The sequence below is a fragment of the Plectropomus leopardus genome, chromosome 16 (genome assembly GCF_026936395.1).
Source record: "Plectropomus leopardus strain MGB_pleo_1.0 chromosome 16, ASM2693639v1, whole genome shotgun sequence".
Classification (NCBI taxonomy): Eukaryota; Metazoa; Chordata; class Actinopteri; order Perciformes; family Serranidae; genus Plectropomus; species Plectropomus leopardus.
Genome location: NC_142191.1, coordinates 18,842,358 through 18,855,090, shown reverse-complemented (window position 1 = coordinate 18,855,090; position 12,733 = coordinate 18,842,358). Strand labels below are relative to the sequence as shown.

At 39.7% G+C, this 12,733-nt stretch overlaps 1 protein-coding gene across 1 annotated transcript in view; it reads right to left on the bottom strand.

The window, feature by feature from the left end:
• rngtt (RNA guanylyltransferase and 5'-phosphatase) overlaps positions 1 to 12,479 on the bottom strand; it is a 120,931-nt gene extending 108,452 nt beyond the window's left edge. Inside the window, exons 1-6 of the mRNA XM_042503191.2 lie at positions 12,049 to 12,479; positions 10,201 to 10,310; positions 10,005 to 10,108; positions 9,820 to 9,908; positions 4,678 to 4,753; positions 2,323 to 2,575 (exon numbers count right to left, since the gene is read on the bottom strand). Coding sequence (XP_042359125.1) covers positions 2,323 to 2,575; positions 4,678 to 4,753; positions 9,820 to 9,908; positions 10,005 to 10,108; positions 10,201 to 10,310; positions 12,049 to 12,112 — 696 coding nt within the window. The 5' untranslated portion in view covers positions 12,113 to 12,479. The remainder of the gene's footprint in view (positions 1 to 2,322; positions 2,576 to 4,677; positions 4,754 to 9,819; positions 9,909 to 10,004; positions 10,109 to 10,200; positions 10,311 to 12,048) is intronic.
• Between the last annotated feature and the right edge of the window lie 254 nt (positions 12,480 to 12,733).

The following is a 12,733-nucleotide window of genomic DNA, read 5'->3' as shown; positions in this document are numbered from 1 at the left end:
TCCAATCCTCAGAAGAAAACTGATCAATCTGCATATGTATGATCCAAAGTGGCAAAGCAGCGTTTTTACTTTTGTTTCATCCAAGCAGAGTTTATGACTGTGAGTAATGACTCCAGCCTAAGGCTCTGCAGGCATTGTTTGAGTTGATGGCGTGCCACCTTTTTTCTACTTTTGAACAGAATTTATGATGTTTCTTTTCCTCACAGCCAACTGGCTGCAAAACCAGTCTGAATCTGAGGCCACTCAACCAAGAGACAGTACTTTTTTAATGACAGTGAAGAAAAGCAGTCTATAAGAGTTACTGCTGCCGCTCTCTTCTGGCTTCTTCCCTCTAGACCTGTCCACTATATAACTTCACAATTAGACTGGGCTTTACTCAGTTTGTCAGAGAGCTCTGTGCAATAATATATAATAAATATTTACTATTGCCATTTTTATATAATTGTATTTGTACAAATGTTTCACGCCAACAAATCTATGTTGTGATTAACTTTCTACTGTTAAAACATTGTTACTGCTGCCCTTCAATTGGCTCTACACTGACTGAAATGCTGGTGATACCATTTGAACTGAGCTTCTTTAAAATACCCAATTAGTCCGGGTGAGAGCATCAGCTTAATGCAAACAGAAGGAAAGCTCATTACATACAGCTGGGGATACTTCAACGCTTCTAAATTCACCTTTAGCTTTAACAAGGGTCAACCTCCGAGGACTACAAATGAAGCCAAAGTGGAAGTGAAAAAAAACCTGCAGTCCATCGAACGGCACTCGAGGCTGGCTCCAGAAACGAGTCAATCGCTGTAGACCTCCATGTCAAAATCCCCAACTTCACAGTAGAAATAAACATGTTTATAGCCTGGTTCAAAAAACAGTTTTGGTCTCTACAACTAATTTAAACATTCATGACAACTGTATGGGGGGTGAATTTTTATAACTCACGCGTATACATGATGAGGCCCAAAGTTACGTATATAAAAGAACATGGCTGTTTGACACAGTCGGTGAATCAGATCCATCCCTCGCTTCAACCTATAATGCAGATATTCAGTCACTTCTAGCTCCAAAAAAAACCCAAGATGGTGACGGCCAGAATGACGACCTTGAGGCTTTAAAACAACAATCCACAAACTGATGGATGTCATCGCAGTAGTTACGTCCATTGTTTAAACTGTCTATGACCTTTACATGAAAGTGGGATTATACTTATGCATTGAATCTACGGCATAGGCTCTGCGTAGACACGTGCCCTCCGCCATAGCCTGATGTGGACCTCCTGAGGAATGTAACTACATGTCACGGTGACGCAGATCTGCATTTTTATGTTTTTACTTTTATATCACTGATGACAGACGATAAATAGTCAAGAAAAGCCCTGCAAAAGCATTTTTAGTCTTGTGTGTGATTTATCCTGGCTTCCCAAGAGTGGAGGTAAAGTCCACCAGCTGCTAGGCTAATTTATGCGATGCAAAATGTCATAGGCTTATGTCAATAACGTTGGCATAAGCCATTAGCACATCAGTATCAGACATAATCGCCTTGTTGACCGCCTTCTGCCTATCGGCAAATTAGATGACATTCACTGATAGCAGTGGCCAATGTTGTTCTGTTGTGTCACATCAGTTTTGCGAAGGCTAAAAAGCAGGGCTTTGGACTGATGGCGTCCCGTCATCCCGCAGACAATAGAAAAGATGTTTCAGATAAACATCTTTATTTGGCCACCAATGGCACAAAAGGATGCAGTAAACTCACTATCGACATAACAAGGGATGCACCCTATTGTTTCTCTAAAAAAGCTTCATTGTGAACAATAAATCCTTGTTGACATTAGCAGGAGCAGAGCTAGTTAGATTTTAGCCGCCAGTTGTTCTGATGAACTTTGTACTGTTTAAACACTGCTGCTCATTGGCTCTACACTGATGAAATGCTGGTGATACCATTTGAACTGAGCTTCTTTTAACTAGCAATTAGTCTGGATGGGAGCATCAGCTCAATGTAAACAGAGGGAAACCTCATTACATGCAACTAGGGATGATTCAGTGCTTCTAATTTCATCTCAGCTTTACATAAATACATGGAGACGGCTTTTATTAAATCAAAATTATACCTTCGGCGGCAGAAGAGAAGATGGAAAGTGTCATTTTCTCTAAATCGGAACATCAAATTTACTGGATTATTACATATGGTTGAACATAAGAGCCTCATCACTTAGAGGAGAAGCTTCCCTGCAGACCCTACATCACCCTGCATGAGGTCCATGTTAAAATGGAAGAAATGGATTTTCTACTTAACTGTCCATTTCCTGGAGCGCCCTGAAAGTCTCACCAGTTTTAGCTTCTCTTTCTTCCGTTTGCCAGGCGCCAACCCAGAGGAGCTGGGGCCCGACTCCTGGCCAACAGCGTTACCGTCGTCATCTACTTCCCCATCGTCGTTGTCGTCAAAGCACCACTCAGGCAGCGCAGGGGCAGGGGGCGCGTCGTCCTCGTCACCATAGCGACGGAAAAGCTCTTTGAGGTACTCTCCCTTGTAGATCCCTGGGGCCCGGGCCTGAGAGAACGAGGCCACAGCTGCCTCGACGCTGATAAGAGGCAGGGAACACAGACAGGGCATCTTTTAAAAAGCTTTATTTCTTATTGTTAGTATTGCTTTTTTACCATTTTTATGTTCTTTATTTACCATATTTCTCATCTGTTTATCATAACTAGAGTAACGGAGATGAATAATCAGTTATGACTATTAAATTTTGTTGCTTTTTCATATCTTACACTATAACAGTAAATTCAATTAGGGCCAATTTTCATTACACAACACAGTACATAAACCTGATAGTTATTTTCTCAATCTCATTTTGTCTTTAGTGAAAATAGCAGGAAAAAAAAATCACAGTTCCCTGCAGCCCAAAGTAGAGCCATTAAAGGTCTTGTTTTTCCAAATAACAGTCCAAAACTCAAAGATATTCAATTTTCGAAAACATAAAACAGAGCAAAGCAGCAAATCCTCACTGAAAATAGGAACATTAGGCAACATTTAAATGATTGTCAAATAGCTGCCAATTCTCTGAATCGACTAATTGTTTCAGCTCTAAATGGGTTTTTTGGGGGTTTAAACTCTGTGTAAGACAAAACAAGCAACTTCAAGGGGAAAATCACCTCAGTTAAGATTTCCAATGTGTTGTCTCCATGGTGTCAGAAAGTTCAATCAGTTTTTTGAACAGTTTTGTGAACATAAGAAACTCTCTCTCAATGCTAGAAACCAGACAAGTAAATCTCAAAACTTGTGATGTAGTCAAAGATTAAGTCTGGAGCTGCTCCACAGGCAGTGAATGGGAGACTGATTTTGCCGACATACAAAATGTTTGTTTTTGTACCCAAATGAGCTTTATTCTATTGTGTTCTCAGTTCTGAAACCAAAAAAAATGAATTTCATATAGACTGAATCACAATGTTTATTTCCAATAACTTCCCATTAAGAAAAAAACAGCATCATGTACATAGTATTTAACAGTGCTGAGCAAATGTGGGCTATGAAAATGAGTGAAAGAAAATGGTTCACTCTTTCTGTGAATCCGGGTACAGGGTAACACTTAAGAGTGGAGACGGGCTCTGTTTTTTCAGATTTCTATCTTCAAAGAGCAAAACAGCAACCGTTATTCAAAGCGGATACCTCCAATTTGTCTAAAATACACGTTTTATTCTTTCATACCTCATTAATAGTAGCACTTACGCTAACGATAGGTTGGAGACCTAATTTACCCGTAGGGCCACAGACTAAAGAAAGAGATTAAGTTTAACTAAATCTAGCTCTTAAGTAAGGTTTACACCTCTGCGTTGAATATATGGCAGAGGATAAAAGTCTTTGCAGTGCCTGCTTTTTTGGCTGATTACGATACCGATACATCTACTTTTTCCCCACCTAATTTTAGTAACCATCAAGTCAATTCTGGAATTAACATCATATTATGCATGCTCTTATTGGACTGTCTTAGAGCATAGAAATAATATGTATGAATTCAGAAAATGGGCGGAGCTATCCTTTAGAAACAATACCTTGGCACAATTTTCAATAATAAAAATAATCTTTAGTTGCAGCCCTTACCATAACTCACTTCATAGTTAGGGCAAATATTTTTCAATGACTTGCCACACCAACAAAAAACATACCAGCGTTCATAGTAAAATAAACTTGCAGTAGATGATAATGTACGAGGGCTGTAAATGCTCTCAGAATATTCATTACACAGGAAGTAGAAGGCGGTGGGAGGGTTTTATCCAGCCTACATGTCGACAGCTTCCAGGGATTCTGCCTTCTCAGACTGCTGCTCCACCTCTGACTAAAGACACATCCTCAGCCTCCCCTCTGCTCAGCTGTCGTAAATTATTTCACATCTCTGTCGAGGGGTGACGAGCTCGGTCACCACTAACCAGCCTGCTTCTTTGTGAAACCTATGTTGGTTTGAACTGACAGCGCAACCTCTTGTGCCGTCACATATACAGAAAATATCAGGAGAAGACGGAGATTATCAGCTGAAAGACGCTGACAGGGGTGAGAGACTCTGAAAGCAGAGTAATGATGTGAGCCACCAGGAGTGTACTGTGGTGTATGGTTTGTGTTGTCATGCTAGACAGCTGTGAAGATTGTGAAACTGCACCCGCAGCGGTGTGAGTGATTGGAGGCCCTTACCTCCAGTCCATCTTCTCCACAAGGTACGCACATACCAGAAAGCCTGTCCGGTTGAAGCCATGCGTGCAGTGAACACCTTCAGGAGAAAAAAAAGTGGCAGCACAGAGGTTAAAAACTAAGATTTGCATGTAAATTGCATCTTAGACGTTTAGATATTTGTTGTATAATGTGAGTGTGGCATCAGTATTTATTCAGCCCTGTGTTTTAGCACAATCTTATCCTGTGTGTTCCTCTCAGAGATCCTCTTTGAGATGTACTGAATCCATGTTTTGAGCGAGGGCATCGAGTCATGAGCTCGGAGACTCCCAAGCAGATCCCTCTCTCCTTAGAGGGGGGTCCTGCCCACATACCCACTTTAAAAACCAGCCACACACCCACAGAGGAGACCCGCAGATTGTTGAAACAGCTAGAGAGTGCATGTAGAGGGCTCAGGAAAAGCAAAAATCATCTCTTTATTTTGCAGTAAATTGTCTGTAAAGCGCAGTCTGCCTCCCTGTAGGCACAAAAAGCCCCCTGAAGATTTTTGTCATATTTGTTCACCACTTCAAGAAAACACTCAGCTAAAAACAAATCCAACAAAGTGACAGACTCACAAACACGCAGGTGCACAGCCAAGTTCAAACTACACAAAATAAAAACCATCCCACTCTCATATTTCCCCAGCAAAGGAAGTTTGCCCGGCAACGCCAACGCTAATGAAGATGAAATGAACCAACGTCAGAGGACGGGGATCACTTTAACCAGCCCAACTGTCTAATTTGGACATGTGTACCACAGAGACAACAAAGCCTAATCACCAGCTGGCTAAAGACAGGACATCGCTGAGATGACATTCACACATTCTGCTCTGATGTTTGAGCACAATTTGATTTACAAGGCAGGCAGCAGTTAGAGCAGACCTGGACGGGGTTATCGGAGGCTGGAGCGAGGTGTAAGAGAGCACCCTGCTGTCAATACTGTGGAAGTGCATCTTCTGTATAAACATGCCCATACCCTTAGGCAAAAGTCACAGCAGAATATGTCATTATTAATTAATTAAATATTTTGAAATTAAGATCTACAGAAGGGGTCTTCAACATTTTTCAGTCCAAGGACCCCTTATCTGAAACAGAGCGGAGCAGGGACCGTCTACTGTACTGTATAAAATTGAGTTGCCTGTAAACTGGGCTAACAATAATATTTAGAGCGGCCCAAAGTCCAATGTGAAAACATAACTTTTTATCATGCATACTATGCTAAGATATTATTGACAGATTCATACATTTATACATTATATTTTACTGTTAAACATATATGTGGAAAGCACAGTGAATCCTTAAACAGCACTGTATCCGGGGATGGTTACCTTGGTGACTCTGTTGATCTAACTTGCAACAAATTACAAAAGATTACTCAAACGAAGCAACATATTATAAGTACTTGGGGCTACTTTAGGATTACTCAAAATTGTCTTGCTGAGCTCATTTGTCTGACACTTAAACTTCTATGCAAAAAAATGCACATTAGTGTCCTGGTTGTAGTTCGCTTTCAGTTGAAAGATTCCAAAAGAAAACTGTTGTCAAATGGACGCATGCTTGCATGTCATGCAGTTAGGACACAGCATTTGACAAATAAAACAAACAATTTCAGTAATCTCTTCAAGATATCTATTTTTAAAGACAGTAACTACATTTAGAATACCACCAATTAAAATTGTAACAGAATACAATTACTCATGTTTTTTATTTCAAATATCACACTTAGTTACTTGTATTCTGTTACTCCACAACCCTGCTGGTGAGTGTCCTGCAGCTTGTTTATCCTACAGCCCAGTATAACCACGTTTCTTAAGATCCGTGTCGCACAGTGTAGCTTGCACTAAACTTATAAGACTGCAAAAATCTCACAGTCTACAGGCTTAAGGCGGATGGAGGTTGTCAGGCAGAAGTGGCCGGTTTGAGTGAAAGCCCGCCTGTGTATAGTGTCTGCAGCTTCTTAGTCAGATCCACACCTCGCTCCTCCACAGCGGCAGCCTCTCACCCAAATATGTTCAATTCTGGCTCCAAAATCAACAGCCAAAATGCCAAACTTGAGGCTTCATCACAGAGTCTACAAACCAACGTGTGACGTCAAGGCAGCTATGTCCATTATTTTTACAGTTATATGCTTCAGACACATTTTGTTTTGAAAGAAAAAAAAACTTTCAAAAAATGATCAAACGGTACTTTGACGGCCCCACTGTAATAACTCTAAGGGCCCCCTATTGAAGACCCAGGATCTAATGACATACATCTCATACAGGGTTTCCCGCACTTTCGTTCATTTGTTGCAAATATAGTTACTCATAGCACCACGATCTCGTAGCGCAGAGCATACTGTTGTCACAGCCGGAGCAGCAGAACACAAGCAGCAGTGAAAGTGGATCTTAACTGTTCATTGTGCTGGTCTAAAAGTTTGCATTCGCTGCAACACCTCTTATTCATCATCTGATAAGCTCTGACGGGATGAACTGATCAATTATCCACATCGTGACTCAAGCGGCTGCTGAAGGATAAAAACAACGATAGAGAGTTTCACCTGCACTGCGTTCTAAATTTAGTGATGAGGCACAGAATTATAAAAAATGGGGGGCACACTCACAAGATTTTTTTAAAAAATGGGAAGTTTGCTGACACCATCCCTTTTTAATAGTTGTGCTTGTTTGTTTAGCAGTTTGTTTTTTCTTTTTTTTTTTGGTTTTATAAGCACATTTTTGTGCCTGGGCGGTTCTGTGCTATAGATAGTAGTGACGAGTTGATGGGGGGGTGGAGGGCAATGGGTGAGGGCTGGGATAAAGATGTGTATGAGGTTTTATTCTAAGGAGGACATTTTATGGTGTAAATATAAATCTCTCAGTGCTCTCTGGTGGACAAACTACTGCATGTAAGGGTCCCACGGTTTTTAAATAACCTCAGCCCTAGCTTGGCATTTCTGCACTGTAATTTCATCTTACTTATTTGGCAGAGTTACACACTGATACAATACATCTCTAATAAGGTTATATCGGCTGATATATCAGATTTGAACGAGCTGCAAGATTTATCTGGAGATGCGTCACTCAGCTGTGTTGGAAACTTCTAACACATGCATGAAGAGCAATCAGCATTCACTAATTTATATCTCGACTCGTGTTAATATCCAGATAAATAACAATAAAGTGAGTGATGTCAGACACACCATAACTACAGTATTTACATGAAGTTAAAAATACAATACAGTTGAAACAACAGAGAAAAAACCTGCCCACATATAAACATCTACACAATTTTCCCTTTTAAAGCAAATGCATTTAGTCAGGGTTTATTGTCTGCTGATGTCCTTTCACCTCAAAATCACCTACACAGTGTTCACAGAGAGAAAAGTGTTGTTTCTCATGTGAAACGCCTACACTTAAAAAAACAAACCAGTGTCGTGCAAGTCACTATGTTGTTGGTTTTCTTATAAGGAGGTTGGTGCACTTTTGGAAATGTACAAACGCAACGTGACACATAAGCGACCCCTGAGACAGCCAGTTAACCTCCAGCTGCTACATGGAGCTACTCTGTGACCATCAGCAGAAGACTGGGTGTACGCTGTCTGATGTTTACGAGTGTAAAACATACATAGTGGAGAAAAACAAAAAGATTGTGAATATCTTTAGAACAGATAACATGCTGCCTCTAAATCATTTGCATCAGTCTAATTTTAGAGTAAGCCTGCTCTCTGCTGGAGAGATAAGGTGATGCAACTAGTGGGTCAGTTAAGTCAAATGTGGGAAATCCTTTGCCTATCAAGGGCCATTTCAATTTTATGAAGTGCTCTGAGGGCCATACTAAATTTAACACACATGATGCAACGATTATAGATTTTGATTGTATGAAAAACCACAGTTATCACTGTTTCACGATTATTACAAGTAAATTACACTCCTTCACGAACTCTCAAAGCATGCATTCACAAACTCCATTGCATGAGGTTTCAGCTTCTTATCTATTAATTCACTCGCCACAAATCTTGTCCTCCTAACATAGTGTCTGTCAGCCTGTGGTCTCGTGAAAGCTCATTGTTGGACACCACAACTCCGACGAAGAGCGTTCATTTTATCAAAACGCATTTGTCCACGTAACTTGCCCAGTTTAGCATGTTTCGAGCTGACTTTTACTTCGACAAATAAATAATCGTTTGTCCATTTCTCCTGGAAAACGTCTCATTCTGCATCCACCTTCCTTTTTTTGGCACATGTCATAACGCATACCACCTTGTCAATCAATCCCCAATGTTATCGAGCGATGGCAAGTCACCTCACGTGTTGTGTTCACTGATCCTGAACCTGACTCGGACATGAGTAATGTCAGTGTTGTCCCAGAAAAGTATTTTTTTTGTTTATATTTATTTTCAGAATTGCATGGCGAGCCGGATCAGATGGTCTCGTGGGCCGTACGGTTCTGCACTCAATGAACAACATTACAACGCAAATGTTGTTTCACAAAACACATCTAAATTAAGGGTCCATTTTGTAGCTTTTTCCAGCCCCATCTCCTCCTCTTCTCCTATACAATTCATTCAAAATAGCAAATATGTTTGTTAGGGAAATGCAATTTAATGTAAAGCAAACTGCGTTTTCCATTAACATAATTAGGGAAATCTTGCAATCAGTGAACCTGGCAAGTCACTTTAAATGCTGAACGTATCTGCAAAGTGTTCATTGACCATGTATTTCAATTGTTTTCCACCAAAATAGGCAATCTGGCAATACACCATCCACTTGTAGTAACTACAGATTTTTTTGTTTTAGTATTACCTTTTATTGATATTTAGCCAAAATCACAATTTGTGTTTGTATGTACCCATCAATAAATTAAAGAAATGTTGTCTCTGTACATAATCAAAGCAGCAAATACACCATCACTGCAACTTGATTATGAATGCAATTTGTACAAACTTAATTTGTAGGAGACAAGGTCACTTTTAAAGTACAACATTATATAGAGAGAGTTTTGATACTATTTCATGTCTCTGGAAATTCCAAAGTATTCAAATTTTCAATATCAAAACATGTTCAAAGTCAGATAAACATCTCTGACTATTAAAAGAAATCATTTTAAAAAATAATCTACAAAAAAACAATCAGCTGTGTTTCCTTACCTATCAGTTCTGTGGGATTCTTCTCAATGAAGTGTTCACAGAGTCTGATGAACATTGCAGTCGACTCTTTTGAAGGGCATTCTCCGTGACTAGGAAAAAAAAAAAGAATGACACTGATATTAGTACTTTACCACTGAATGGACTACAACTTACTATTAGTTTCATGGCACTAAATTTACTCGTACCCTTTACACTGAACCTTTACATATTTTATTCCTTCTTTTTCGATGTCGTTGCGGTCATAAAAGCGTGTAGTGTTCGTCAAATCCACAAGCAAACCCATTTTCACCTGAGAAAAGACAGCAGAAGACACAGTGAGTCATGTTTTTTTTTACATTTCAAAATGTTACTCAGAACTTTAGAGTGTATGAAGTTACTTACTTTTAGACTTTTTAAAAAGTTGGACAGCATGCTCGGATGAAATCTGTTTTCCTCTGCAACCTGGTCATCATATCTGGGACCTAACATCGTTTTCATTGGCAGGAATTTACCTATGAGTGAAAAAGAATTGGTAATTTACATGTAACAAACTCATGGTCCTTAGTAACACTTTGTAGTCTCAGTAAGGACCACAAGCTGATGCACTGATTTGTTGACTTATGTGTGGACTCAAGCCACATGAACTATACCACCAAAGACTTGTGACTTCACTTGACTTTGAGCCTTTTGACATGAAAATATTGGATACCTTCTCCACCAAGACCAAATATTTAAAAGTAAGTTATTTAAAAAGTGCTCCACGGTACAATTCATTTTCCTTCATTTCCCATAACACTTTTCATTCCCAGCAACTATGAATTCCCCAGATCCACTTTATTTGAACCAGTCCAACAGCATCCAATCAATTTGTCAGAGAAAACAATAAAGACCTAAAATTACATTACTCAGAACCATCTGAAAAAAAATAATACCAAAAATAATTTTTGGTACAAAAGTGATGCAATGGTCAACAAAAAACTTTATGTGTGTGTGTGTGTGTGTTCAATTATTGTTATTCTTATTATTATCACTCAGTTGTTATAATGGCTTAATATTTGTTGAGGGTCACATTATGACCTCCTTAAGACTCAAAACTCAAAGTTTAGAGTTTAGGATTTGACTTGGTCTTCAAAATCAGTCTTGGTTTGGGACTTGAATTGACTTTTCCCATCATGACTTGGGAATGCAAAGATTTGAGACTTACAACTGTGTGTCACACCTCTGGTTGGCTCACCTAAAGCTTAACTGCTTTTGCAGGGTGTTTTAATCCTTAATGGTAGTAATCAATTCTGCAAACACATAGTCTAATACACTGTAAAATGCCGTTGATGACTACCACACTTTATCGTATCAAAAAATAGCAGGACCATCACAAATCAAGGACTCACTGTGGTGAGCATGAAATAGCACACAAATAGCATTTGTTGGAATAGCTATGGTGGTTGCTATCCAATAAAATCTGGACGAATCCGCGTATACTATAGCTGATTTCTTAGATGTAAAATGTGATGTGAGATCCAAGTAAACGTGCAGTTACACATGGCTTTAATAGATATCTACCACTACGCAGCATCAGGCTCACCAATGCTACAGCCACGGTTTGTTTTGACACGTGATGCTTATTGAGCGAAGCTAGCCAACTCAGTAACACTTGTCAGGTGCACTTTTCCTTTAGAGAATAAATGAATGAAACAAACCGACAAACTCAGTATTGTTCATTATTAAATTGGAGTTATTAACTAGTAAAAGCACTCGTGCCTAGGAGGGGCTGGGCTTGAGCAGCCCATTAGCCACAGGTGCAAAGTTAGCTAAACAAAGCGCGCCGACTACAGTATCATACCAAACTCCATTGAGAAATATCGCTAAATAAGTTGTTCTCGTTACAATCGGCAAAATATACCTTCAATTTAAAGACCGTTTTCAATTCTGTGGTTTATTAATATCACACAGTAACTCTGCATCTAAGGCCACACCAACCATCGCTTAATTTACATAAATATCATTAATTTGGATTCAATTTTTAGCCAACGCAACTATATTATGATGGTACCCTTGCTATTTTTGTTGTCTGAAAATTAACAAAAACAGCTAAGAGATTTGTTGTGTCTGAATGTTAAGAAGGTAAAAACGCAAATTGTAACATTTTAAAAAAGACACCCAGTCATGTTCGACCAGCCCCAAGTTGCACCAAGTTAAGAAGCAGTCCCTAAATTAAGCCGGTTAATCTAACGTTATGTCTTGTTTTCTCACCTGCCACAGGTTGTCCTCTTCTGGGACAATTCCGCCACCGAGGAGGGGGTCCGTTGTGAGACATATTCAGAAGAGGCTTTGGTGCAGTAAACCGTTGATTATAATTATAGCCTTGTATTACTGGCTAGCCTGTGGCTCAGACCGCGGTGATCCCCGGCTGTGGTTCACCCGAGCACCGCGGATGCAGGCCCCCTTTAGCTACTGATTTAGGAGAATCATCCAACAACTTTATGCCCGGTCAACTATATGACGGGCCGGCCTGAAATTACACGAAACATAGGTTATTGAGACTCACGGCTGGTTAGCATCCCTAAAACGATTTTATCTTTTCAGCGTGTTTTCCTGAAATCCAGATAGTTAGCAGTTAGCTAGCATAACGTCATTCAATCTCCCAACGAGCTAGCTAGCTTGAGCTAAACTAGCTACCCTCCTTCTTCTGGTTAATGTCTGTAGCTCAGACGGCATCCCGCGCCACACTGACACCTGCAGGTGTGAACGAGGAAATTAACCCTGTTTTGGAGAAACTTAAGCAAGAATGCTTTCAAAAGAATTTTTTTGAATTTATTATTTAGTATTTATTTTTAAGAATTTATTTTAGGTGTGCATTTCTGTTAGCTGTGGCTGTTTGTGGTTAGCTGTGAATGAATCGCTGTAACAAATGTAATTTCCTGCACAGGATTAATAC